General features: G+C 46.4%; 4 protein-coding genes across 6 annotated transcripts; 3 read left to right on the top strand and 1 right to left on the bottom strand.

Moving 5' to 3' along the window:
* Positions 1-1,176: 1,176 nt before the first annotated feature.
* On the top strand, positions 1,177-3,982 carry MALL (mal, T cell differentiation protein like). Its single transcript, XM_023923052.2, has 4 exons — positions 1,177-1,605; positions 2,605-2,772; positions 2,986-3,114; positions 3,459-3,982. The coding sequence occupies exons 1-4, from the start codon at positions 1,504-1,506 to the stop codon at positions 3,519-3,521; spliced, it is 462 nt and encodes a 153-aa protein (XP_023778820.1). The 5' UTR covers positions 1,177-1,503; the 3' UTR covers positions 3,522-3,982.
* On the bottom strand, positions 3,912-17,494 carry ASB3 (ankyrin repeat and SOCS box containing 3). Of its 3 annotated transcripts, XM_086875155.1 has the most exons (11): positions 17,343-17,433; positions 14,255-14,429; positions 10,529-10,739; positions 10,054-10,215; positions 9,153-9,265; positions 8,654-8,789; positions 8,278-8,455; positions 6,870-7,067; positions 5,929-6,180; positions 5,056-5,189; positions 3,912-4,511 (listed from the first exon to the last, which is right to left on the bottom strand). In XM_086875155.1, exons 3-11 carry the CDS (start codon positions 10,731-10,733, stop codon positions 4,264-4,266), a joined length of 1,626 nt encoding a protein of 541 aa, XP_086731281.1. In that variant the 5' UTR covers positions 10,734-10,739; positions 14,255-14,429; positions 17,343-17,433; the 3' UTR covers positions 3,912-4,263. The 3 variants fall into 3 exon arrangements, with proteins under 3 accessions (XP_086731281.1, XP_086731279.1, XP_086731282.1); XM_086875153.1 differs by lacking the exon at positions 14,255-14,429 and having other exon boundaries at positions 17,343-17,494; XM_086875156.1 differs by lacking the exons at positions 14,255-14,429; positions 17,343-17,433 and adding an exon at positions 11,399-11,574.
* Positions 11,016-16,121, top strand: CHAC2 (ChaC glutathione specific gamma-glutamylcyclotransferase 2). The gene is made up of 3 exons (XM_086875158.1): positions 11,016-11,482; positions 13,338-13,373; positions 14,192-16,121. Exons 1-3 carry the CDS (start codon positions 11,090-11,092, stop codon positions 14,573-14,575), a joined length of 813 nt encoding a protein of 270 aa, XP_086731284.1. The 5' UTR covers positions 11,016-11,089; the 3' UTR covers positions 14,576-16,121.
* Positions 17,448-25,539, top strand: ERLEC1 (endoplasmic reticulum lectin 1). Its single transcript, XM_086875157.1, has 14 exons — positions 17,448-17,666; positions 18,163-18,267; positions 18,359-18,439; positions 18,861-18,938; positions 19,053-19,116; positions 20,180-20,220; positions 21,941-22,164; positions 23,246-23,375; positions 23,687-23,848; positions 24,113-24,172; positions 24,257-24,381; positions 24,814-24,891; positions 25,073-25,148; positions 25,289-25,539. The coding sequence occupies exons 1-14, from the start codon at positions 17,463-17,465 to the stop codon at positions 25,358-25,360; spliced, it is 1,500 nt and encodes a 499-aa protein (XP_086731283.1). The 5' UTR covers positions 17,448-17,462; the 3' UTR covers positions 25,361-25,539.
* Positions 25,540-26,072: the final 533 nt, after the last annotated feature.

Raw genomic sequence — 26,072 nt, 5'->3', positions numbered from 1 at the left:
GCCATGTCAGGTGTCATATTTTGCCAAAGCTGAGGTAGCCCTTTTCTCCTCTCATGCAGCTTCCAATTAATTTCCAGTGTTGTTTTAATCAGGATGAACAAAAGGCTCTTTGTCCCAGTCCCCCAGCAGCCTGGGAGCAGGGAAGGGAAAGAGCAGCGATCTTTAAGAATGCTGCTGAGCAAGGACAGCCAGCTTAGGGGCAGAATCCTCTCTTGCCAAACCAGTGACCAGCAGGTTACTTCTTTTTTAGACTGTTTGCCTATTCCTCACCCCCACTCAGGAGAAGGCTGGGTTACTCCCAGGAATGTGCCTGACCCAACACAAAAAACAGCTGGTGGGAATCCTGAGAATGCTGCATTTCCCCAGGATTATTTCATCTGCTGACCCCTCAGTGCCTTGTGACCACAGGCTCTGTGTGCTGCCCACTCCCAGAGGGAAGTGATTAATCCACTTTCTCTTTAGTGCTGGAGCATCTGGATGCTCCCTGCAGGGCAATGGGGACATTGCCACCAAGTCACACACGGACTTAAGCCCAGGCCAGGCTTAGTTTTGTATGGTGAGATATAAAACAAGATTTTTGAAAGCCTCCACTGCATGGTGCCAAAAACCAGCTCCCACTGGAGTATCTATAAACTGGAGCCTCCAGAAACACCACAGGACACTTCCCCCAGCATAGGAAGGGCTCAGACAAGAGACATGGATGTGATCTTTGCTCTGTGTTGTGCAAGAGCTTAGCACAGACGCCAAGTTCCTGGGGCATCACCTGTCTCGCCTGGCATAGCTGGGATATCTCACTGGGACAGTGTCCTGCTGTAGCCCACTGCCCCAGTTAATGGGATCATTCTGTCCTCTCCGGGCCACCAGGCAGAAGTGCCACCCCCAGCCTTTCGTCCCACCTCTTATCTGGGAGTTCTGGGGCCAGGCAGAGTGCGCTGGATGAGACAGCAGGTGCTTCCCAAATCCAAAATGTATTTGCCAGGAGGCAGAAATTCCAGTAGCTCTCCTTCAAACCTTAGAGGGCACTTGGGAGCACATTGCCAAACCCTCCCGGTGTGTCTGTAAAATTTACCTGCTAGTTCCTGAAGGTGGATGTACCTGGAGGGTGTGGAGGGGTCTGACGTGATCACGGGAGCAGAAACCTGAACAGAAAGGGGAGGAGGCAACAACAGTGGAAGCAAAAATATTTCAGGCTTGGAAGCGTGCCAAGGACAAGTGTTTGCAGGAAATATTCCTGTCCCGGCAAGGTGTAGGAAGTTTTTTTTCCCCTTTCCCCTCCAATTCACGACCTTGCATTGGTGCGTGTTGGGGCCGGGGTCGGGCTCTGTCGCATCCCGGCCGGCAGCGGGATGCACAAAGCCGCGGTGTCCGGCGGTGCCGGGGCACGGCGCGGTGCCAGCCCCGGCCGGTTCCTGCGCTTACGTCCCGCGGGCGTGTCCCTTAAATCCCGCACGGGAGCGGCCGAGCGCCAGCGGAGCCCAGCGCAGCGCTGTCAGCGGAGGAGACATGGCCTCGGTGGGTCCCTCTGCAGCCTCCGCTCAGCCAGCCCTGCCCTCCGGACCCGCCGTCTTCAAAACCATCCCCTACGCCTTCATCCTGCCGGAGATCGTGAGTATGCCTCGCTCCGCACCCGCTCCCGGCTCAAATCCCCCGAAATCATCCTGAAGGCATCATTACTGGGATTAGTGACACCTTGTCTTTGAGCTTACGCTGAAAGCACGAAGTATTCCTGATGGGGTTTTTAGGAACAGCTTGAGGACAAGGTACACTCTGCTCCATCACAGCCTGTGTGAGGGTCGCTGGCTGTCGTGAGGCTGGGAGAGGCTGAAGAGCTGCTGGCTCACCCAGGGCAGACGAGCAGCTCTTGTTATCATGTAGAAACGGCTTGAAAAAATCAAGGCAGTTCTGGTCTCAGGTCGTTCCAGGGGTTGAAGGCAATTTGGCGTCTCCTAACGTGTGACATTCCATGACTCTTTCAATTGCTTCTGGGTCCAGAGGGCATCCAGTGGGACTGGCTGAGATAGCAGCTGGTGTACTTTGTCATGGTGCACATGGGCTGGCAACCCACACACCCTGTGCTCCACAGGCACAATCCCTGCCGTGGTGATGGGCTCAGCTCCCTGCTGCAATTCCTGGGATGGCACAGGGCAGCATCATCCCGATAAGCCTATGTGCGTTTTGTGCTCAGCAAATCTTCTGGGTGGATCCAGAATGGGCAACTCACTCCAGGCTGGTGCGTGGAGCTGAAGGAGACTTCCTCGTGCTGTGATTCCAAGCCTCGGAGATGACCGAGCGAGCAGGGCTGTTTGCTTTTCCCAGATAAAAGCACATTTTCTGGCTCCTCCACCAAATCCCTCGGGGTGACACATTTCCTTGTGTGGAAGGCAGCAGCAAACCTTTCCCTTTCGTGTGAGCACTCATTTCCCATGAGTGTTCAGGGAAACCAGTGCCAGCTTGCTTGTTGTTGCACCGGGATGCCCTGGGAAAGATGCAGCGGTTCCGCTGGCTGCTGTGGCCTGCCCAGGAGGGAGGCGAGGAGGGAACCGGGCAGGAAAAGAGCTTTTCCTCATCCCACACTCATCAGAGGTGCCTGATTGTCCCTGGCAGCTCTGCGGGACCTGGGTGTGGATCCTCGTCGCTGCTACCTCCGTCTCCTTGCCGCTGCTGCAGGGATGGGTGATGTACGTGTCCCTCACCTCCTGCCTCATCTCCCTGCTGCTCCTCTTAAGCTACCTCCTCGGCTTCCACAGGAACAGCGAGAACTGGAAAGTGCTGGTAAGGAGAGGATGGAACACGGGCAGATGTTGACAGCAGCAGTGTGGGTGCAGGACCACCACGGCTGGTGACCCACCGACCCTCTCCTCCTCTTGCCTCAACTGGAAAGTCCAGGGGAGCTGTGCTGTCAAACCACTGCCTGGGAGGGTTTGGTCCCCGCCCTATCCAGGCATGTGTCCCCCTTGGGGCACTCACAGGAGCGTTGCTTTGCAGGACAGTTTGTACCACGGTGCCACGGCCATTCTGTACATGAGCGCCGCTGTCCTGCAGGCCAACGCGACCATCAACTCTGAGCTCAACCCCGATGGGCCGCTCAACTACCAGCTCAACAGCGCCGCATCGGTGAGTCCAGAGCACCCTGCCAGGCTGCAGAACATGCAGTTCCCCTGGGACAGGCAGCAGCACGTGCTGAAGCCACAGCAGAGCCACCCAAATCCCCACAGTGTCACACTGGGCACAGCTTCAGCTCCTCACCTCTGTGGGTCATGCAGCTAGGGTCGGCTTCTCAGGGTCCATCAGTTCATGGACAGCCCGACGTGGCTGGATCCTGGGAAAAGCTGAGGCTTTGCCTCTCCTTTGAGGCTGGAGAGAGCTCTGGGCTGGGAGGCTTTCCCATGCTGAGAGCATTGGGAGGAGATGGAGTTTGACTCTGCCAGCTGACCCTCCCTCTTCTTCCTCTCGTGCAGTTCTTCGCCTTCCTCACAACCTTCCTATACATCCTCCACGCCTTCAGCATCTACTACCAGTGATCCTGGCAGCACCAGATTCACCTCTGCAGGACAAGGGCTTTCCCAGTGTGAGAGACCCTGCTGTCTTCCCAAGGTGTCCCTGCCCCAGCCCTGTCACCAGGCCTCAGGAACAGCAGGTCCTTTTGCACTTCATCACAGGAGGGATTTTGCTGGCACACACTGCTGTGCCTGTGGGACATTTCCTGCCTTGCCTGGGGGCTATGCAAGGGGAGGGACCGGGCACAGGCCCCAAAGCCTCCAATTCCAACATTCTGCCAAATATTGACACCAAGGAAGGGAAAAAAACCATCACTGTTCCTTCAGCAAACAATCTCCTTTCTTTGTATTATTTGCCTTTCTCTGGTTCAGCTCCATCCCTCCCCAACACAAATTCATAACAATGATACAAGATTGTGTTCCTTGACTTTCAGATGGTTTCATTTGGTAAATGCTGTATTTGGAATAAAGTGTCAACTGACAGATTTTGACTACTCTGTAAGCTGTGTTCACTGAACAAGCTCATTTTACTCCCCAAGAGTTAGAAAAGAAACACAAAATGTTCGCTTACAAAGCTACAGCAGATTTTAAACAAGTAAATCATAGAACTCATAGGAAATTTCTAGATGTAGTATAAAACTACAGCACGAAAAGAATGATTACAACAGACATTTAGAGCAGCTCTCCTCACGTGTCTCCTGATTCCCATTACAAAACCTGCAGCTGCGAGTCCAGGCACTGGCACCGGCGTCACGGAGCACTGGTGTTACTGGCGTCCCTCTTCCATATCCTCAGCCTCAGAGCGGCTGGAAGGCACTCCCTCCTCTCCCTGCTCCAGGGAATCCTGCAGGTCTGGGATAGTGTTGGCTCGCAGCACATCCAGGTAGAGCAGGTAGTCCTGGAGGCAGGCTGGCAGCGGCAATTCCCGGATCACGCGCTCCGAGCGCAGCCGCTCGCTCCCCAGCAGGGACCGGATCTCCAGGCGGCACAGATGGGACAGAGAAGGAAGGAAGGCTGGAAAATGAAACCCCAAGTCAAACACAGAGCAGCTCTTACAACACAAATATATTTATTAATAAAAAAGGAAATAAAGAGAGAGCTAAATCTCAATTTCCCCAAATAACCCCCTTAAAACACCCTCATTAGCTTCAAACACTCTAAAGGAAGTATTATTAAATGACATTATCACTTAGACAACTTAAAAATTTTTACAGACCCTTTTAAAGAAGAATTTTCTTTGAAAGGAATCATTAACAAAGACACCTAAGTGCAGTTTCTCAGCCACATAACACATAACTGCTTTTCTGAAGGATGAACTATGAAAAATTCCTGCACAACCAACTGAATCTTTCTGGCTTGTAACTTCTTGATTATGTTTGATTTTTGTGGTGTGTATTTAATTACTGTCCAGGGCTTACAAAACAGATGCTTCATTAGAAATACAAATTAAGAAAATAAAACATAATTAAGTCATATTGTCATCTTCTCCTCAACCTCCCCATCTGCAGCCTGGAAGCTGGTTACATGGAGACATCAATTTCCTGCATGTATTCCTTACCAAAATGGCTCTTGGAAGTCCAAGTGAACTTCTCCTTGTATTGGGAAAGGTGTTGCTCCACAATTGGAGGAAGTCTGCTCCAATTCATGAACTCCAGGACAAAATTAAGGACATCCTCACCCATGGAGAAAATCCTGCGTAACAAGGACTCCCCTAAAATACCTTTTAAAACTATTTATAGATTACAAAATAAAAGACCAAGAAGCATTGCATGTGATACACAAGAACAGTGAGATTCATTCAGTCACTGAGTTGCAAACTTGTCATGTGTTTACTACAGCCTGCAGAAAATACAAACATTTCATAACTCTAAGTGTAATCCTGTAGTGCCCAATTAAATATAAATCATCAACAAGCTGTTATTTATATGTGGAAAAACTTCAATAATAATAATAAAAAAAATCCAACTGGAATTTTTGCCACATTGTGTTAAAACAAAAGTCTCAAACTGCATCCGTTTCCTCTCCTCCCAGCCTTGGCCCAGCTTCACTTCCCATTTGCTTCCCATCCCTCCTGACCTATTTCTCCCATTGGAATTTCTTCTTACCATGGCTGTATTAAAGTATTACACACACAATTTGCAGCTAAATTTGGGGGTTAATTAGAGATGTTCGATATAAACTTGGGAAGTGATGCCTTATCGCTACCCTAGAGAAAGGCAATTTCCAATGTGGCTTTCTTCCTAAATAAAACTGTTTTACTGCCTCCAGACATGACGTGTGAATGATTTATTTCAGACTTTCCACAACCCCTCCTGTTCCTGATGGCGGCAGCTGATTATCAAGGGCCATCCTGTGAAAGCCCTCGCTCAGTAGCAGCTCTGCACATTAGCACGAGGTGTTTAAGTAAATAAAGACAAGGCTCCCTGCTCACCAGAACTTGCACATGAAATTCACAGGGTTGAAACCAGCCAGGAGCAGGCAGGGCAGCCATTCCTTGTATTCCTTCTGCACCGTGCTGCTGTAGTGGATGAAGTGCATTAATTCCTCCTCCGAGGGCAGGGAACAGCCCAGCCTCAGGAAGCGCCGGAACAGAGCAAACTTCTTATGGCACAGGCAGTGTGCCAAGTTAATCCCACGCAGGGTGATCCCGTATTCCAGGAGAACATCGATGAACTGGTAATACCTGTGAGCAGGGAAGGAACACGGCATCCCATGAGCTTCCCCTCAGAAAGCGCCTACCACTTTTTACATCTGTCTCAAATAAAACATTTTAAAATGGTTTTATTGAAATCTTTTCATCATTACCCACTGCAACAGGGTAATAGGATAAGGACTGAGACTATGACTGGTGCTGCCTTTTGGTGATTACATGGCACATTGCTCCATTGAAGTGGTGATGTGTTACCTGCCTCGTTCACAGAGCAATCACCTGCTCTGCATCCTTTCTTAAATTATTTATTATAAAGCAACACCAGGGTAGAAAGGGAAATATGGTGTCCAAGGATTTTTAAAGGCAGCTTCCTAGGAGCAGGCCACAAACTAAATTCACTACTAACAAACCTCATTAATTTAAATTCTATGCCATAACCAATTTCAATCTATGTACAAATAAATAATCTGTTAAAAGCTGAGAGGATTCAAAACCCATTTTTGAAGATGTTTTCCTTAGTGCAGTGCGAGTCACATTCCAGGTCTTCACATTAATATTCCCAAGGAGGAATATTAATGAGTGTCTGCAAAGGGGGAACACACTGGAATTCTGGAAAAATACTACATGATAGCAGCAGAGGGAGGAAGGTGGGAAACTACACGTTTAAAGTAAGTTAATTAAAGCAAATATGATTAACTTGAAAACAGAAGAGGTTTGCTTACTGCTTTTGGAAGATCATGCACATGGGGGACCTGCAGTCGAAGTCCAGGCACTCCTGGGCATCGGGGCTGAAGCCCTGTTTGAGCAGCATTTCCAGGCACTCCCCGTCCCCGCCGTAGAGTGCGGAATACACGGGGCTCACCTTGCCCTCGCCCCTGTCACAAATCCGGTCTGTGATGGGAATCAGCAACTCCAGTATCCTGCAGGTATTTAAAACCACTGCTTTCTGATCTTATGCAATGATTCATCTTAAACACACTCTCGTTTTTTCACAGGCTCATTGCAGCTTTAGAAGAAAATGATGTATTTTCACTCTTGAATTTGCACCTTTATAATTCCATACACAGACCCGTGGCAAATTTTGTGCTTTGGGATGGGTTTGGTCTGGAAAGAAGCATTTTAAACCAAATACTAGGGACAGCTACTTCCTATTACCCAACAATTCTTTTTACAGCAACAGAACACCACTGCACATTAAATCCCAACTCCAAGGAAGTTTGGAAGCAAACTGGAAATGTGAGTTGCAAATGAAATGAATTCTGATTTTTCTGGTTCACAGAACTAATTCTGTTTACAGCTGACACCCCAGGCCACATCACATAAGTGACAAACACCACTTCCTTTGCTGCTGGAACTTACTGGTGCTGTGTAAGAGTTGCCAGTGATGTATCATCATTTATATATTTTTAAGTGCTGTCCATGTGTGAATCATGGAGTTCCTGAGAGATCCTTCTCCCCAGTGGTCTACTCCCAAAACTTCCTTCCACTCTTGGCTCTCTGCTGTGGAACTGACTTGTAGCACTGAAATTGGGCAAAGCTACAAATGCATCTATGGAAAGGTTAAAGAAACTGCTTTGTGGCTTCAATTTTTCTGGCTGGTGCAGCTAATTCAATATTTGCATATAATTACTTCTGCTACTTAATACAGAATTCTAATTAGCAGCTGTTCAAGTCATATATAATGTATAATACAGTTATTTGTATTTTTAAATGGAAAAGCAATATGGTCATAGAGTGAATTGATACCTGGTTCAGCACTATGGAAAACCCTCTAAATTCATCAGGATATGGATCAAACCCAGGTTAGATGCTGAATTAAAAATCCTATAATCACAGAACAGTTGGGTAATCCAGTTCTACCCCCTGCAATGGGCAGGGACACTTCCACTATCCCAGGTTGCTCCAAGCCCTGGCCTGGAACATTTCCAGATACGGCACAGGGAAGCATTTTCCCCCAGTATTTCATCTAAACCTACTCCCTGTCAGTACAGAAGAAACTACTAAGAGACATTTAAACTAAGAAAATAATCAGAACTTCTAAACTACAGATCAGTTTGAACACTCAATTTTTCCCCCTTTTAGGGCTGAACCTCCTCCTTTGTGGATCAGATTTGTGTGACCAGGACCTACTTTGCATGGCCCATCTCAGCTGCTGCATGAATGGGTAGCTGCCAGTTATCCTCGTTGCAGTAGAGGTTTGGGTCTGCCCCTGCAGTCAGCAGCAGCTTCACACAATCCAGGTGTCCCTCCTGTGCAGCAATCAGCAGGGGAGTGGCCTTGTCCTTGGCCTGGCAGTTGACATCTGCACCTGACACAAAACAAAACCAAAGCCATGTCCATCAGTCACGATTTTTCAAGGGCTGGCTTCAAACTCAGCGAGTTTTCCGCAGCAATAAGGAAATAAAACCTCCAATATTCGAAATGACGACGCGCAAGAGCAGAGCTAAAATTGCATTTAGTGGGAGTCAATGGAAGCGTAGCAAGGGAAATGAAGGCTCGTGGTTACCGTGGGACAGAAGCAGCTGCAGACTCTCCAGCTGGCCATACTGAGCGGCCACAAACAGAGGGGTAATTCCAAAGTCATCGCGGCAGTCCTTGCTGGCCCCTTTCTCCAGGAGCATTTGCATTATCTCAGTGGAACCCTGAAATCAATGGGTTTAGACTTAACCAGCAGGAAAGCGAGGAAATTACATAACCTGGTTTTCCCCACATGTTCCTGAGAGAAAGAATAAAACCTGCAATGCATTCAATACTCTGAAGATGCACTTAAAAATTAATGGTATAAGAAATTTGGCAAGTTCAAGTTAATCACTTTTGCCCATTTACATGATAAACTCATTTGTATGTGTTAGAACCATTAAGCCAACATATTTTTAAGTACAAGCTTATGACTGCTAAGCTAGGTCAGGAAAAATTACCTGACAAATGCAGTAATTATTAAACAAATAATTATCTCCCAGAATACACCAGTTACACAGAAATTACATGATGTGCTCACAGGTTACCTGAAAGGAAGCTTGGTGCAAAGAATTCCATCCAGACCAAGAATGAGAACCTTCAACATTTGCTCCGTGTTGGAGCAGAAACTTGACAACCTCTGTGTGTCTGTTTTCAACAGCTTCCATGGAACAGTAATAGAAAGATAAATAATAAAAAAAAAAATTCTTATTGAAGAATTTAAAAAATAAATAAAGTATTTGGATTTAAAAGCTAAAAAGGTCTTACTGCCAACATCCTGAAACAATAATCCTAATTCCTTTAAACTTGCCCATTATATACTTACTTGCCTTTTATATTTAGATCCCCAAAACAGTGCTGCAGAATGGAAATGATGCCAAAATTCCCCCAAACATGGAAAAGACTTGGAACAGGTAACATGGGACTCATGATGTCTGAGTACAGAGGCAAGCAAATCAATAAGCATATTTAATCAGATGATTTAGACCCTCAGGATTTACCAGAACAGAAGTTTTAAGCATTTAATTAGGTCAAACATAAATCATAGAAAAAATGCTAAAATAATGGACCTTAATTGTCAAACTAGAAATGTCTAAAGTAAGTCTTTTAACATAAGAATTAGGGAGGAGTCATAAGAATCAAAAAGGCTTTGAAACAGCCTCATATAGATGTAATCATGAACCTCCTAAAGTTTTCCTGTGCTTGATGCAGAAAACCAGTTTGCTTTTATAATTTCATTTTAAAACACTGTCTGAAGCAGATGTACCCATAAACAAAAGGTTATTTCCACACCCACTGGGTGTGTGTCTAAAGCCTGGTAGGTATTGAGGCCTACAAAAAGATGCAACATGGCAGGCAAGGAAGAAACTCTGGTAAGTTTAAACTTGGAGAAACTTGTGTTTTAACTGGTGAGTTCAAACTCTGGGATTTGAGGAAAGCTTGTGTCACCTAGGAAGAGCGGGGTGGTGGCAGATTCAGTGGTGACATTGTTGAGGTCAGCCCCAGCTTCCAGGAGAACCTGGAGACATTCCACAGAGCCGTGACGAGCCGAGAGGTGCAGAGCACACAGCCCTTCGAATGTCCTCGAGTGGATGTAGTCATCAGCTGGAGCTGCAGAGGAGCATAATGAGGGGAAAAAAAGGGGTATTTGGTAGTGAATTTCAAAATACAATCATTTTAAGAAAATAACAGAGTTATTTGAGATATGTGGCCTACGGAACACCCATGAATGTGCTGTTATCACCTCAAGTATCACCCACAATTCACAAGTATGAATTGCAATGTGTCAACTTCTCTTTATTACAGTTTGGAAACCATACAGAAAATCCCCAAAGAAGGACAAGCTGAATCTATATAACTTGTATTTTCTATGGCAGGGTAATTTAGCAGAAAACCACACTATTTCCCAGTAGGTTTTCCTTACCTGTATCAATGAGCAGCTTCAGGCACTCACTGGAATTGTGCGCTGCCGCTTCGTGGATGGGCAACCACCTCCTGTTATCCGGGACATCAACGCTGTATCCCCGATTAATCAATTCCCTCAGTATTTCAACATTCCCTTCTCTGGCTGCAAGGCCCACGGCCGAGCACCGGTCAGAATAGGCTTCTGTGAAATCCATCCCTGGCATGGAACTCTGCAGAAGGAAAGGAGTGGAGGGGGGGGGGGAAAGAGAGATGTGTACAATATAGCTACGAGAAGGGTCTTGTTTTTTTTGTAGAGGATTTGGTTTGGTTTGGAGGGAGATGGTGGTTTGGAGGGGTTAGGGGGAGGTGGTTTTTGAGGTGGATTTTGAGGGGAGGTGGTTGTGGGGTTTGAGGTGAGTTGGTGTTTGTTTGGAAGGTGTTTGGGGATTTAAGGGCAGGTTGAGTTGGAGGAGAGATGGCTGTTTATGGGGTTAAGGGGTGGTTCTTTGTGAGCTTTGAGGGCAGAGGTGATTGTTCTGGAGGTGGTTGGCGGGTTTGGGGCGAGGCCATTGGGGGGGGGATGTGGTTGTTTGTAGGCCTGAGGGGTGAGGCGGGTGCTCGGGGGAGGTTGTTTGTGGGCTTGGGATGCGGTCGCCGGTGCGTTTTGGGGAGACGGTGGTTCGTGAGGACGGCGGAGGCTGTCCGGGCCGATGAAGGCTCCCCGGCAGCCGTCACAGCGCCGGCCCCTCGCTGCTCCGCGGCCGGACCGCGGCCACCCCGCCGCCTCCGCCCGGGGCCGCCCCGCGGCTCTGCGCAGGCCCCGCCGGGCCGGGCCGCCATGTGGGTGTTCGGCTACGGCTCCCTCATCTGGAAGGTGGATTTCCCCTACCAGGAGAAGCTGGTGGGGCGCGTCCGCGGCTACAGCCGGCGCTTCTGGCAGGGCAGCACCGACCACCGCGGGGTGCCGGGCAAGGTGAGCCGGGCGCGGGGGGAGCGCGGCCGCAGCGTCGGGCCCGGGCCCTGCCCCGCGGCCGGAGCCGCCCGCAAGGGCTGAGAGAAAGCCACGGAAAACACAAGGCGCTTTAAAGAGGGCTCGGAAATGCCCGCATTTGGCATTTAGGGAGTTAAATAGCCTCGGTGAAGGGCGGGTGTCAGGCTGTGCACAGGGAATAAGAAAAGGCAGAATTACTGATCTAAGTAAGTCTCCCCCACTGCGCGCTGTATTTTAACTTCTTTTACTCTCAGGTGAAAATTCATGGATTAGGAGATACTTAAAGTTCTAAAATTCTTCACGGTTTGGAAAAGGAGGGAAAAAAACAGCGAGAAAAATTAAAATTCCGAGTGATTATTCCCAATGTCATCTGTTTTTAAGGCACGGGGGGTGAGAGGATAAGGTATGACCTGCACCCAGGTAACTCCGCTGTAAACCTGAAGCGGATTTAAAAGAGAAAAAGCATCAGGATTATTTTAAAGAATGCAGCTTGCTTCGTGAAAAGTTTCACCCAGCTGTAAATAACACTGGTTAGAACCTCCAACACCCTAAAATAACTTGCACAGAGCTCAAAGATAACACAGCTTGAGCCACCAGTGACACGCGTTAAAGAACAGCAACGAGGAAAATAACAGTCCTTGCAAATATACAGCAGATTACATGTCAGCTGTATTTTAAAAATATTTTCAGAGGATTATTCCCAGTAGTACAAACAGTAATTAATTCCTCTGATCAATAAGTATTTAGTAATTTGTTTCTTAATGTTTGTTTTTGGTAGTTCCAGGCAAGACAAGGGCTCTGCAAAGCAATTAACTAAATATCCTGCCCTTCCTTAGGCAAACCAATCCTTCTTCCATCACACAACCCACCTGAACATTTAGTTCTCCTCAGTACTGCCCTTCATATTAAATCGATTTAGATTTAAATGGAATTTAGTGAATTTAGGTTACAGTTACGGACATTCCTAGCAAGGACAAGAAAGTCGATTTCCACCACAGAATATCTCTTTAATCCGTAATTCACAAAAATCTTTGTGACCCATAGTCAGAGAACTATCAATGGCTATGGAAAAAAGCATTGCAAAAGGAACACCAGAGTTATCTTTGATGTATCATGGGGACAGACTCATTTCTCCTCAGGAAATAGGAATCATGTAGTGTTCATGTAGCTTTGTGGCCTTATTTTATCAGTCAGGTCAGGAATAAATGGCTCATGCTGGGGGAGAACTGATTTGATGCCAAAAGCAGCAATTTTAAGCTGCAGATGTAGTTCAACATAGGGTTTTATGTTTTAAGGTTTTATACAACAAACTTCAGCTATTTTATTTCCAGTATTTACAAACTGGCTTCTTACTTTTTCCTACAAGAATTAGCTTACTGGGGTAAACAAGCCAGTTGCAAGGTATCTTCCCTCTGTCCAGTGAGGCTCCAAGGGCTCCTTCAGGATAATTTTACGTTAATGCAACTCTAAATTTTTAATCAGTGTTATTGTATTGTTAATTAATTGTCACTGTTTTATACTGCAATAGAACTGAGTTTGGACAGCACATGTAAAACAAAAAGGACATTCAAGCCCTCCCCATTTCTGACTACTTTTAATTTTTGTGTCACAAGTGCTGTCTACCCAGAATCTAACAGGTTGTTTATTTTATCTAATACATACAAGCTACTCTCAGAAAATACTTACAGTGGATCTGGATCTTACTGGAATTGTGCTGGATTAGTTCTCTAAGTGTTTCATTCCTGTTCCTTGTTTTTTTCTCATTTTGGTTTGGTTTTGCTCATGATTTAGGGCAAAAGCCTCTGACTGAATGATGATTTCTGCTTTTAAATTTTAGCCTGGAAGAGTTGTGACCCTGGTTGAAGATGCTGAGGTACAGTACTGCTGTACAGAATGTCCTGTTGCATTTCCCCTCATTAATTTTTGCTTTTCTACAAGCAGATAACTTGTCTTATCTTTAGGGAAAAGTTCTCTCAGTGTTTCCCAGAGTTACACCAATGGCTCTTGTTTCAAGTAATCAATATAAACTGGAAGTAGTTTGGGTCTGTTATTACCACAGTGATATTTTAAAGTATATTCTGGAATAGTCACTTTGGCTATCCAGTTGTGAGATGCAGAATTTGATATAAAGATATATCAAACATACATGATTTGATACCAGCATCAAATGATAAATGCAATTGTTTTAATTTCAATTTTCAATTTACAATGTGTAACCAGATTGTGGAGTTATCTCAGCACACCACACCAGTTCAGGTGTGTAACAGGTGTGGGTGGCCCTCAGGTCCTTGCCAAACTGTCACTAAACAGAAGGGACCTGATCAAAATTCCTTCAAATTCAGCATTATTTAAATTTGTCATTTTCAGACATTAATTTTATGAGGTCAGGGAGAAACTCTGTGTCCTTTCTGCCAGCTCCTAAGTGGTTTGTACCAAGCCTACTTTCTACTCCAAATATTAACAAAACAAGAAATTGTTCTGCTAGAAAAACCTCAGCATTAGCAGGAGGACGATCAATTTGCATGATCTGTGTTTTCACTGATAATTGCCTGAATAAAGCAGCCCTTTTGTTTTGGGACTCTTTACAAAGAGTGCAGAAAAGAGGCAGAAGGGCAGGAAGTGAGTTTACTGTAAGTTTTGCCTAAACACGGGGATTTCTGAGTATCCTTTTAACCACTTCTCCCGGGCCAGGGGTGCGTGTGGGGCGTTGCTTACAGATTACCGGCTGGGAAGGAAGGAGAAGTGAAGGCCTACCTGGATTTCCGGGAGAAGGGCGGCTACAGGACCACCACGGTCATCTTCTACCCGAAGGACCCGTCAGTGCAGCCCTTCGACGTGCTGCTGTACATCGGCACCCGCGACAACCCCAACTACCTGGGCCCCGCGCCGCTCGAGGACATTGCGCGCCAGATCCTGGGCGCCGCCGGGCCTAGCGGCAGGAACACGGAATATCTGTTTGAGCTGGCCAACTCCATCAGGAACCTCGTGCCAGAGGATGTGGATGAGCACCTCTTCTCCTTAGAGACACTGGTCAAGGAGCTCTTGAACAAGCACCAAAATCTCAACTGTCTATAAAATAACAAGCTGGTTTTGTCGTCAGAGAAGAGGTTTTGTTGGCCATGGGCATGTGACGGGGAGGAGTGTTCCTCTGTATTGTGCTATCCTAATTAATACTGCATATCTTAATTAATGCTGCATTCAGAATAGGAGTTGGTTGCTTAAAGCGAAACTGCCAAAATCATTCTTCAAGGAGTCCGGAGAAAGGCGAGCAAGGAAAGTGTTCTAGGTTTGAATTTGGTATCTTAGCTTTTCATCCAAAGACTACACCTCAGGACAACCACTTAAACTTCTCTTTATGTTTTGTTATTATTTTAGGTTTAAAATAAATCTTTAGAATACTTTTGAGGTCAAAATCAGCATGCAGAAACATAGTTCCAAAGGTCTAAGTGATAGTTTGTTCTGATTCCAGACCACAGTGCAGGAATTTTAAGTGATTGGCCTAAATTGTGTAGTAGAACATTTATATCAACATTCAACTCCTCTGAAATGAAGTTACACCACTGAATTAGTCATCTCACCCTTTAGATGTTAATTTATCCTTAAATGCAGAGGAATAAACCATTTTATTGTAAAGGAAATAATTCTTTCCCTTGGCTGCTGATGTCAAGCCCTGAAAACCAAAACTCTGGGCACTCTGACTCAAACAAGCCATAACCTATCAGTGCCTCATTTTAATTTTTAATCCTAATATAAAGAATAACCCCAAACTATTGAAATTAACTAAGAGCATGACTTCAAGTCACAACACAGCAAGAACAGAAACTCTCTGTTACTTCAGGTGCTGTTGTGGCCCCATCTCTTGAAAAACCCCAGCTCCAAGGATAGATTTTAGTTTCAGGAATTCACCAACAGAAGGTAATTAAGGAAAGAACCCTCTTTCCAGTAACCTTAGGGGTGTGTATGGACATCCCAAGAGGGTTGGGAAGCCCCCAGTTCAGGGTAGTTTTATTCCTGATGCAATCCATCAGCACACGGAGTCTCCGTCCCAACATGAGATTTGTCTCACTCCTCAAAACTTTTATTTTTATTAACTTTTAACTGAGTATATTTTTATATCTTAATATAAAAGGTCCTGTTTCAGACACCATGTAACGCCCTGATTTCCCACTCAAGGAATGTGTGTTTTGTAGTAGCCTGGAAGCCTGGATTCTGTATCAGTAATTGCAAAAAAAGCGTGGTTTTCCCTTAAAAAGGCTGACCCTTCTTTATATCTTCCTGGTTTATATTTGTAAAGGTAAAAATGTGCAATGGCGCTCTCTGCTTTCTTGAAAATTCTTTTTAGGTTTAAAAACTCTTTCCTCAAAGACTTACCCTTGTTCCTTAAAACAGGGCAGGGGATGCTTGTGCTCAGTAATGATCCAGAACTATCAGGGCTGAATCCCCCTCTAAAATGCTAATTATTTAAGTACTGTGATTCTGTGCAGCTCCACATTCTCTGTCTTTAATTGTCTCCAAGGCTTTGTTGGTTCACTTGCTTCCCAAATCCATAAACCATTGCAATAATACATGTTCCTGTGTGCGTGTGTACAACTTCAGTGCAATAAAAAATGCATTACAACAACTAATGGCATTGGAAATTTGCAGAAATGTTATGTATAAAGTGTGTCTGTGTGAGGATGGACATCAAGGTGTGTGTTTATTATGCCTCGCTATAAAATGGCTCTTGGGGCTGAGAATGACAAACAACACACAGGGGCTGCTATTAACATTAGGAATTAATTACAGCACGGGAAATATAAATATATACATTTGTTCTTGCTGTGTGGGATTGAAGCCACTGCTCTGCCCCCAGCTTTGGCCACTACCAAAAACCTCCCAGATCTGTTACCTCAACCATTTTAGGCCATTTAGGCTTCATTTTTTTTCTGACTGCTTAAACTCAATCTCTATTTGTGCAAATACAAAGTTTAGATCTGTAGGCTTCACTGCACAACCACGCACACAACGGCGCTGCTAAGCCTGTTCTCAGACAGTGTTTGGGGAAACAACAGACACATCCATGACTATTAACAGAAGATAATGCAGAGAGGAGGGAGAGGGAAATCCAGACTTAAGGGTTGGACTCTGTGATCTCCAAGGTATTTTCTATCCAGAATAACTCCAAGGCTCTGCAATAAGGGGATTCTCTGTAGCACAGCCAGTTAACTTCCTGTCTTTCCTTCAATTATTTATCTTGAATAAATAATATATATTTATTATTATTTATCCATGGTTCAGATGGGACTGGCCTAACCTGCTCTGATGCAAAGAATCCCCTTGGGGTTCTCAGGTGTATTGATACGCATTCACACATATATATACATATATGTACACAGGTGTACAGAGAAACACCCAGAGAAGCCCTCAAAGTGCTCTTTTACACTCATAACCTCATACATACGGGTTTAACCCTTAGCACTGCCAATAATGACCAAAGTTAATTACTCGCATTCCCCTCTTCATTCCCTCATTCTCCCCGTCGTTTTACCCCTCCCTCACTCCCCTCACTCATTCCCTCATTCACACTCCTCCCTCCCACTCCTCAGTCTTACTTCTCCCTCACACTCATTCCCTCATTTACAGTCCTCATCCAAATTCCTCACTCCCTCACACTTCTCCCCCATCACTCACTCCCTAACACTCACTCCCTCACACTCACTCCCTCCCTTCCCCTCACACTCACTCCCTCACACTCCCTCACTCACTCACTCCCTTCCCCTCACACTCCCTCACTCCCTTCCACTCACTCCCTCCTCATTCCCCCCCGGTCCCTGGCTCGCTCCGTGCCCGCCCGGCCCCTCACCTGTGGCCGCTGCCCCGGATGCCGCTGCCCGCGCCGGGCGCTGCCCCGGTTGTTGATCGCGGCTGCCGGAAGCCGACGTGGCGGCGGCGCGGCGCGGCCTCGGCGGAGCCGCCGGCCGGCATGAGGGGCTGCGGGCTGCGGCCGCCGAGCCCGGCCCCGGCCCCCCGGAGGGGCTGCGGGCTGCGGCCGCCCTGCCCGGCCCCGGCGCTGCTCTGCGGGCTCCTGGCGGCCGTGGCGGCCGTGGCCGAGGGCGGCCGAGCGCTCCCGCAGCTCAGCGACGACATCCCGTTCAGGGTGAACTGGCCCGGCACCGAGCTCAGCCTGGTCGGTACCGCACGGGCCCGCACGGCCGCTCCGCCCGGGGAGGGGCTCCGAGCCTCCTCACACAGCGGGGCTTGGGCCGGGCTGGCCCCTCGCCGCAGGGAGCCCGGCAGCTGGGAGAGAATCCCGGGGATTCTGTGCTGGAAGCGGCATGGGGAGAGCTGGGGGATGGCTGGGGCTGGGGGCTGTAATGAAGGTCTGAAATGGGGAGCAGGAGTGAGGGGAGCAGGAATCTCGAGGGGATCGGGGATCTGGAGAGGATCAGGAATCTGGAGGGGATCCGGGATCTGGAGGGGATCCAGGATATGGCTGGAAGTAGAAGGTCCAAGGCGAAGGCAGCAGCAACTCCCAGCCAGCTTAACCACCAAACCCCAGTCTTGTGGTATAATTAAATCACAGGAAATACTCTAGAGCAGCACTCAGGAATTCAGGGGTATTTCTAATGAGTAGCATTAAAAAGCCCCTGCCTGGCTGATCCATGGGTTGGTTATTTTCTCAGCCGACCACTGGTGTCTTGTACAAGGAAGACAATTATATCATCATGACCACTGTGGATAAAGAGAAGTACAAGTGTCTCCTGCCATTGATAGCCAGTGGCAACGAGGTGAGTTCAGGCGAGTTGTTCTGTAAATATAAACTGTAGCTGAGTCTTCACATTGTCAGTTTTAATGTGGTGAAATATCCTTTTTTTGCAGGAAGAAGAAAAGGACTATAAAGGTCCTACTCCAGGGGAACTGCTGGAGCCTCTCTTTAAGCAAAGCAGCTGTTCCTATAGAGTATGTTACTTCTGTCTCGTTCATTAAATGCCAATTAAAAGGTTACAGGCCAGTCCATGTCAGGATAGTAAATGAGATACTAATGCAGCCTGAAACAAGGTCTTTACAACTTTATGCCTTAATATTGCTGACAAAATTCTGTGTGATTAAAGATGCCAGAATTCAGATTAATGGGTTGCTATGGTAGCAGTTAAAAATGTGGATTTCTTTTTTAATTTATTTTTTTTCCCCTTTGTTTTATTTGTGTAAAAGTCAAGGAAGTCTTCTCTGCTGTGTGTGTTTGGGCAACACTGAGACCACTTGCTGTGCTCTTCTATTTGAGGGTGCTACAGCATTCTGCTGCAAAAGCCAACGTTTGGGTGGGTTTTTTTGGTGTGTAAATACATCTAAAGATAATTTTTAAATGTATTTTATTTCTAAGATTGAATCTTACTGGACTTACGAGGTCTGCCATGGGAAACACATCCGTCAGTACCATGAGGAGAAGGAAACGGGGCAGGTAGGCTGTTCACAACCCCTTCTCCACTGGCACGTTCCTGCTGAACTCCTCCAGCAGACTTGAATTCCTTGAAAAAGCTTGGAGAGTGGTAACTGATGTTTGTTTTGATTGTAGAAAATAAACATCCAAGAATATTACCTGGGGAATATGATAATGAAGAACCCATTGTCAGAACCAGGTGTGTTTTAGATTATTTCATTCTGCTGATGTTAATGAATTTTTTGGGTTTTAATTTTTCCTGTCTCAAGACCAAGCTTTTTTTAGGGAACCTGGCACAGATCCTCAGAAATATTCAAGTGCCCTGGACTGGGACTTAGGTGGAAATGAGGTTGCTGAGCCCCAAACTCAAAGAGCAGTTTAGAATAACTGATTTTTGGAGCATTTTTTGCCTGTAAGTTAGTTCAAAGAAGTTTTCCAAATCCACAAACTTAAGTGTTCATTCAGGGTTGATGGAAAGAACAGAAACAGAATAGAAAAACATCACCTAGATTGGGGTGTTTGTTTCATTCTAGGCTAGTGTGTAAAAGGTGGGCACCATTGTTTTCCTGGAAGCGATTAACGGGAAGGCTGCAGTCTTTTTGGGGGCATTTAGTGCTGTTCATCCCACTTCAGGATCCCTGGCTGCAGCCCTGAGTTAGGGATCTTAGTCCTGGAAAGCAGCAGGGCTTCAGAACCTGCCTTGTTTGGTCTTTCTGGGTGAGTGTGTGCAGTGCCTGTGCAGAGGTGCCTCGTTCTGCTGCTGCACAGAACACAGAATGTTTGATTTGAGTCACCCATTTTCGGGGCTGGATGTTGAAGTGTGATGATACCTCAGGTCACCATGGCTGAGTTTCTCAGGCTGTTGTCCCTCTGCTTAGGTGGCAGATTGTGTCCTGTGTCCTTTCCCTGCTTCCTATCTGGCAGCTCCTGCTCCTTCCAAAGCACCTGGCTGTTTCCTGTCCAATTCCCACCCTTCCCAAACAGCTGCAGTGACGTGTTCTCCAGCCCTGCCTTGGTGTCAGGGCTGGATTTGGCCTGTCCTACCGACTCCAGGTGGTTTTGTGATGAACTGACGTGTATTTTGCTCTGTTTACTGTGGGCCTCAGATCACTGGTTATTGCCTTTCTTTCCTCTTTTGCACCTGCAAGTGGCTCTTGGCAGTGTATAAAGCACCAGCAAATACACAAGCCAGAAAAGCTTCTCTGTGAAATTCCATTTTATTTCAAGTGCACAAACTTACCTCGTTCTTAATTATTCCCTAGATCAAGAAGAGAAGGAAAATTCCAAAGACGGTGCAAAAGAGGCAAGTGAAAAACATCTATTCTAACTTCTGCCATCAGTAGTGGAGGCAATTTATATATGATCATAGAATCCCAGAATGGTTTGTGTTGGAGGGGACCTCAAAGACATCCAGTGCCACCTGCCATGGGCAGGGACACCTTCCACTATCCCAGGTTGCTCCAAGCCTCATCCAGCCTGGCCTTGGACACTTGTAAGGATGGGGCAGCCACAGCTTCTCTGTGCAGCCTGTGCCAGGGCCTGTCCACCCTCACAGGGAGCAATTTCTTCCTAATATCCAATCTAATGATAAGATGATGTAATTAGTCCCCTCCCAAAATGAATATCAAGAAACGAAACTGTTCTTGAGCTGCACTTCTCTTGCTTTTAATTATCAGTCCCAGCTCAGAAAATTTATTTAGTCCTGCAAATCAAATGACTTACACTTAACAAAGCCCTACAGCACAACATCCCTAAGAGATGGAGCTGACTTGCTGACCCATCCCGTAATACTCTGTGCTTCCCTTTCGCCTTAGAGAACTTCCCCACTTGTTTAGGCCCCAAAACTCAACTCTTGAGTTGCTGATTCTATAGCAAAACAATGAGAATACCTGAAGCACACAGGGGTTTGGAATTAGCGAGAGCAGGTTTGACCTCATTGTCAGTTCCCCTACGTTTTCATGCTGAAATGAAGTTTTTGTGTCTGTGGCCTTTGGAACAGCCCAGGGTGGTGGTTGTGTAGTGATCTCAGCAATAGCCAGGCCTGAGGAGCATTTTGGAGATCATTGTGGGGGCAGAACATGGCAGCTGTGTCTCTTGGAAAGCCAAGAAAACAAAGTGTTTTGCAGTGCAGCTCTTTTCCTTCAGCTTCAGGGGAAATGAAGTCTTTTATTGCCTTTTTCTCAGACAGTACTTATGATGCACTTGCCATGTCAGGATTTCCTGGAATCTCTTATCAGGAGAGAGCATGTTGGCTCTTGAACCTCGTGAATGTCTTCACTCATGGTGGAGCAGTTTCTGGGAGGAGTCAGTGGCCTGGGACAGGGTGACGTGGCTTGAAAGCCAAAGCAGATGAGGGGCAGAAAGGTCCTGGATCCCTGGAGTGTCCTGACCCCAGAAAGGTCCTGGATCCCTGGAGTGTCCTGACCCCAGAAAGCACCTCTGTCTTTTAGCACAGACCCCTGTCTGTTCAGCACTGAAAACCTTCAGTAGCTCAAGCAACACAAGTAAAAATGAGTCAGTTTGTGGGTTTGGGCATTTTGGGGAGCCAGGAGCTCCAGCTGCTTCCAGTATAGAGACTTTACCACTTTAGGGAATTAATGTCTTAAAGAGGGAGCTGCATGAAACACGAAGGAACAAACCTGAAGAGAGTGGACTGGAAGGTGTGACAAAGTGGGATTTACCTTGTGTACACCATTACCTTCATTAGCCACGGGTGGTGTGGGATCCTCTGGAAAAGGAGCAGCCTGGGCTGGGAGTGCTGAGAGATGTAGTGCAGGTACCAGGGTGACTTTGTAGGGTTTTTCTGAATTCTTTAGGGCCTGGTGCTGGAGGTGATGAGCCTGGCAGATCCAATCTGGGTGAATGCCAGAACAGGTGTGGATGTTGCAGAAACACTGAGTAGCCACACAGGGTCTGATTTTAACCTGGTAACGCTGGCTCTGCACACAGGAATAACATATTTTGTTTCAGAGGAGTCTCAGGAGCTCTCCTGTGGTTATGACCTGTTCCTTTCCCTCACCCAGATCCCCACAAAAAACATCGAAGGGCAGATGACTCCGTACTACCCAGTGGAGCTGGGCAATGGCACTCCCTGCAGCCTGAGGCAGAACCTGCCCAGGTCCAGCACAGTGATGTACATCTGCCACCCCGAGGCCAAGCACGAGATCCTCTCCGTAGCAGAAGTCACCACCTGTGAGTACGAGGTGGTGATCCTGACCCCGCTGCTGTGCAACCACCCCAAATACAGGTACAGTGCCCAGAACACTTGGGTCTCCTCTGAGCTTGTGATTTCTTGAGGGATCATCTTCGTGGTATTTGAAGACTGCAGATACCATGTGTGTACACTTTAAATGTCTATAAAACCAGAAGTATTTTCTCCAACCACAACCTTAACCTTGATTTTAGCTTGTCCCAACATGAGGAGCTCTCTAGAAGCCATTTCCATATGGAGAATTCACAATTTCAGTGTTATTTTCCAAAAATTAAGTATAGGCTTTTTGTTTCCTCCCTTTCCCTGGACTGTACTGTGAGGGCCCCCCTGAGTCTTTGGACCTTCCAAAGGGTGTAAAGAAAACTGAAAAGGGAATGTGCCCTACAGACAGGGGGGGATAATGGACAGGATTCCTGGATTTACACAGATGTTGGAACAAGTGAGTATTTAATCAGTGATCTGAAACAGGCCACAAGGTCTGAAGGCAAAATCCTGCATTTTGTGAACACTTGGCAGTTGGAGTTACTAAGTGCTGCTGTTTTTAATGTTTGGTATCCGCTGTATATTTTTTCATGTGAATAGGTTTGGTCATACTCTGTTACCTGCTGCACTGATCTGTGGCACTGATATCTGTTTACTGCTGGAGTCTTTTAAGCCTCTATAGCAGTAGAAAAAAAAAGACATAGAAAGTGCACAGGGAAATTGTTCTGTTGCTTGATAAGGATAAAATCTGGAGCTGCTGGCTCCTTCCGAAGGGTTTCCTGCTGGTGGCATGGAAGGGTTCCTGAAAATAAACACAGAGGATCATCATTTCCCCCCCTTACGTCACCTTGGTGAAAAAAGGAAAGGTGGAGGTGGCAGCCTGGGAATGCTGCTCGGTAACATCACAGGGATCACACCCCAAATTCCAAGTTCCGTGCTCTTTTTTTCCTTTTGTATGTTCCCAAAACAGCCCCAAGCAGTGCCTCAGCCTCTGGGGCTTTCCCTGTACACCTGGCATCTCATCCAGGGATGCACCTGCACCACCTGAGCAGCAGCAGATCCAGAAACTCAGAGCATGGAACTGATTCCTGTACTTGAAGGTCTAAAAGTGACATGTTCTTACCTTGCTGGGCAGGTTCAGGGCTTCCCCTGTGAATGACATCTTCTGCCAGTCCCTGCCAGGATCCCCACTTAAGCCCCACAACCTGGAGCAGCTGGAGAAACAGCAGGAAATGCTGAAGATGCCTTTTAGGAGAGTGAAGGAGGTAGGAATTGTTTCATTTACTTTTCATCTTTAAGACATTTTGTAAAGATGATGTTAGTCTTTCACTGGTCTTTAAGCTTGTTGAAACCATCTGTAACCCACCCTATGTGGAAGGAAAACAAAGCAAGTGTGGGCTACTGATCTGAATTTTTGTAGCCTTTGTAGCGTAGAGTTCACAAATGTGTGAACCTTTTGACTGGAATTTTCTTTCAGCTAAAATCGACCAAAACAGCCAACCTGATTCAGTGTTCAGTAACTTCATATAAGTTGTTAAGACTTTGCAGGGGACTTAATTGTATCCTTTAATTGCAGGAAGAAATGCCTTCAATGAAAGAAGAGAAATTCTCTTCCATCCACAAGCCTGTGGCTGTTGGGAGCCACCAGCTGTTAACAGTGGGGACAACCCATATCTCCAAACTGACCGATGAGCAGCTCATCAAGGAATTCCTCAGTGGTTCCTACTGCTTCCATGGGGTGAGCAGCAAAGCCATGTGGAATAAAGCTGGGTGGAATACATCCTAATTTATGTACTTGTTTAATTTTTATCTGTAACTTTTCTGTTGAAATTGAGTTTATTTGAGCAGACAGTGAAATTAGCCATGAAGGATTTTCACTAACTAGCAGATATGGAATCTTACAGCTGAAACAGCTGGTTTAGGGTCTGGGGGGAAAAGGATGGGTTTGGTTTTGGGTGTTCTGTTTGGTTCTTTTTAACACTGAGGTTGTTCTTCTCCCCAGGGCGTTGGCTGGTGGAAATACGAATTCTGCTACGGCAAATACGTCCACCAGTACCACGAGGTGTGTTCAGAGAGTTCTGTTAGTTCCTGTTAAGAAAATACAATCCTCTGGACAGGGTGTGGTGATGAGCTTTTCCTGTTTTAGGATAAAGAAAGTGGCAAGACCTCCGTGGTGGTGGGCACGTGGAGCAAGGAGGAGCACATCGAGTGGTCGAGGAAGAACGCGGCCAGGACCTTCTCCCTGCGAGAGGATGGCACCCAGACAGTCAGGTACCAGCCAGGCTCTGTCTGCCCTGCTCTCACACCTGGGACACAGGGCCCAGCCCCATGAAATTTGGGTTATGAACATATAAAATAAACTGCCAAGAGCAGCATGTTCAGATTTACCCCCCAGTCAACATCGCAAATAAGGAATTCAGCATTTTGGTTATGGGACAGAGAAAAACAACACTGAACAATTCTTTCCCTCTGCAGTAACTGTAATACAACCTATAGCTCTATAATAGTATAATAGCTATATAGAATAATAGTATAATATACAGTATAATAATATATAGTATAGTATAATAATGTATTTCTTACTATTTGTTTGTATATTAAATACTTGAGCAATGATGAGGTGCTGGGTTGTACCACTGAACTGCCTGCTTAAAGATCGTGTTTAACACTTCCAAACTCTTCCATTCTGATCTTTTGTGGCAGGATGGTGTCTCATTTCTATGGAAATGGAGATGTTTGTGACTTAACAGACAAGCCAAGGCAGGTGACTGTGAAATTGAAGTAAGTGGACTTTTACCAAGTGAAGTTTTGTGTCTGTTTCCTGGGTCAGAGGAGAAAGCTGCTGCTGTTGTCACAAAGCTCAGGAGGCAGTATCTGTTAACTCAATAAAATGCTGCAGACAGCAGTGGGCTTATTGTGTGCTTATTGCCTACCAACCCCCCAATTTCTCCTCTAATTTCAGATGTAAAGAATCGGACTCCCCTCATGCCGTGACCATTTACATGTTGGAGCCTCATTCTTGCCAGTACATCCTTGGGGTATGTACAGACATGCCCTGAGGTCAGGGCTGGTAGCAGACCAAATCTCCAGATCTATGTTTAAGGTGGCCCCTTTCTCCCAGTGACTCTTCCCAAGATTCCTGCAGGGCTGAGTTTGTGGTTTGGTCTCTCTGTTCCAGGTGGAGTCTCCAGTCATCTGTAAAATCCTGGATACAGCAGATGAATATGGGCTCCTCTCGGTGCCCAGCTGAGGACAGCAAAGCCCCCAAGGCCAAATCCTGGCATTCCCATGGGAACAGTGTCTGTGAGCTGACAAAGGCCTCACCAGCACAGCTCTCCAAGCTGAGGGACTCCTGAACCACTTTGTGTATAACTATGTGTATATAAGAGCTTATTGATAAACTTTTAATGATTAAAACTTTGTCTTGCACTTCCTGCCTGGCTCGTGTGTGACACGTTCCCCCCCTCGTTGGTGCCATTGTTAAGGTGTAAGCTGTACTTGGAAAAGGCACAAAAACAACTGAAGCTTCAAGGGAGGAGTTCAGCTGCCAGCAGAAGGAAAAGGTGAAGCCAACACTTCCTGCTCAGGAGCCACAGCACCTCTCACGGTTTTTCTGCTGTTCCTGCTTTCTCCAAACACCAATGTTACCTCACTCTAACTGCTGGGAATTGTATGCTCCTGTCACTGTACCTCACCCCTCTTCAGCTGCTATTCCTGGGCTGCTTCCCAGGACATTCCATTTATTTATTTATATTTAACACTGTAGGGTTCAGCTTCATACAGTTATTTTGAACATCCTTCCTGCCACGAGGTCCAGCTCCCTGTAGCGTGTCTACCTTGCAAAGAACATTTGGCAAGTTTTAAGCTGCTGGCACTAGACATTCCTAGCAGTAAATTGGGATGGATCAGGTAAGTTGAAATTCAGCTGACAAGAGGATCCGAAGTAGATTTACATTATATTT

This window comes from Cyanistes caeruleus, chromosome 2 (genome assembly GCF_971803275.1).
Source record: "Cyanistes caeruleus chromosome 2, bCyaCae1.hap1.1, whole genome shotgun sequence".
Classification (NCBI taxonomy): domain Eukaryota; kingdom Metazoa; phylum Chordata; class Aves; order Passeriformes; family Paridae; genus Cyanistes; species Cyanistes caeruleus.
This window is presented reverse-complemented; position numbering and strand designations above follow the sequence as displayed.

Bases quoted from the DNA above. Each gene is read 5' to 3' on its own strand.
- CHAC2 (XM_086875158.1), top strand. From the start codon at position 11,090: ATGTGGTTGTTTGTAGGCCTGAGGGGTGAGGCGGGTGCTCGGGGGAGG. The intron at 11,483-13,337 runs GTGAGCCGGGCG...TTTAAATTTTAG, and splicing joins ACCGCGGGGTGCCGGGCAAG to CCTGGAAGAGTTGTGACCCT. The intron at 13,374-14,191 runs GTACAGTACTGC...CTCCCGGGCCAG, and splicing joins CCCTGGTTGAAGATGCTGAG to GGGTGCGTGTGGGGCGTTGC.
- ERLEC1 (XM_086875157.1), top strand. From the start codon at position 17,463: ATGAGGGGCTGCGGGCTGCGGCCGCCGAGCCCGGCCCCGGCCCCCCGG. The intron at 18,939-19,052 runs GTAGGCTGTTCA...TTTTGATTGTAG, and splicing joins AGGAGAAGGAAACGGGGCAG to AAAATAAACATCCAAGAATA. The intron at 25,149-25,288 runs GTATGTACAGAC...TCTCTGTTCCAG, and splicing joins CTTGCCAGTACATCCTTGGG to GTGGAGTCTCCAGTCATCTG.
- ASB3 (XM_086875153.1), bottom strand. From the start codon at position 10,733: ATGCCAGGGATGGATTTCACAGAAGCCTATTCTGACCGGTGCTCGGCC. The intron at 8,790-9,152 runs GTAACCTGTGAG...CATTGATTTCAG, and splicing joins TGCACCAAGCTTCCTTTCAG to GGTTCCACTGAGATAATGCA. The intron at 6,181-6,869 runs GTAAGCAAACCT...CCCTGCTCACAG, and splicing joins TGCATGATCTTCCAAAAGCA to GTATTACCAGTTCATCGATG.
- MALL (XM_023923052.2), top strand. From the start codon at position 1,504: ATGGCCTCGGTGGGTCCCTCTGCAGCCTCCGCTCAGCCAGCCCTGCCC. The intron at 1,606-2,604 runs GTGAGTATGCCT...TGTCCCTGGCAG, and splicing joins CCTTCATCCTGCCGGAGATC to CTCTGCGGGACCTGGGTGTG. The intron at 2,773-2,985 runs GTAAGGAGAGGA...GTTGCTTTGCAG, and splicing joins GCGAGAACTGGAAAGTGCTG to GACAGTTTGTACCACGGTGC.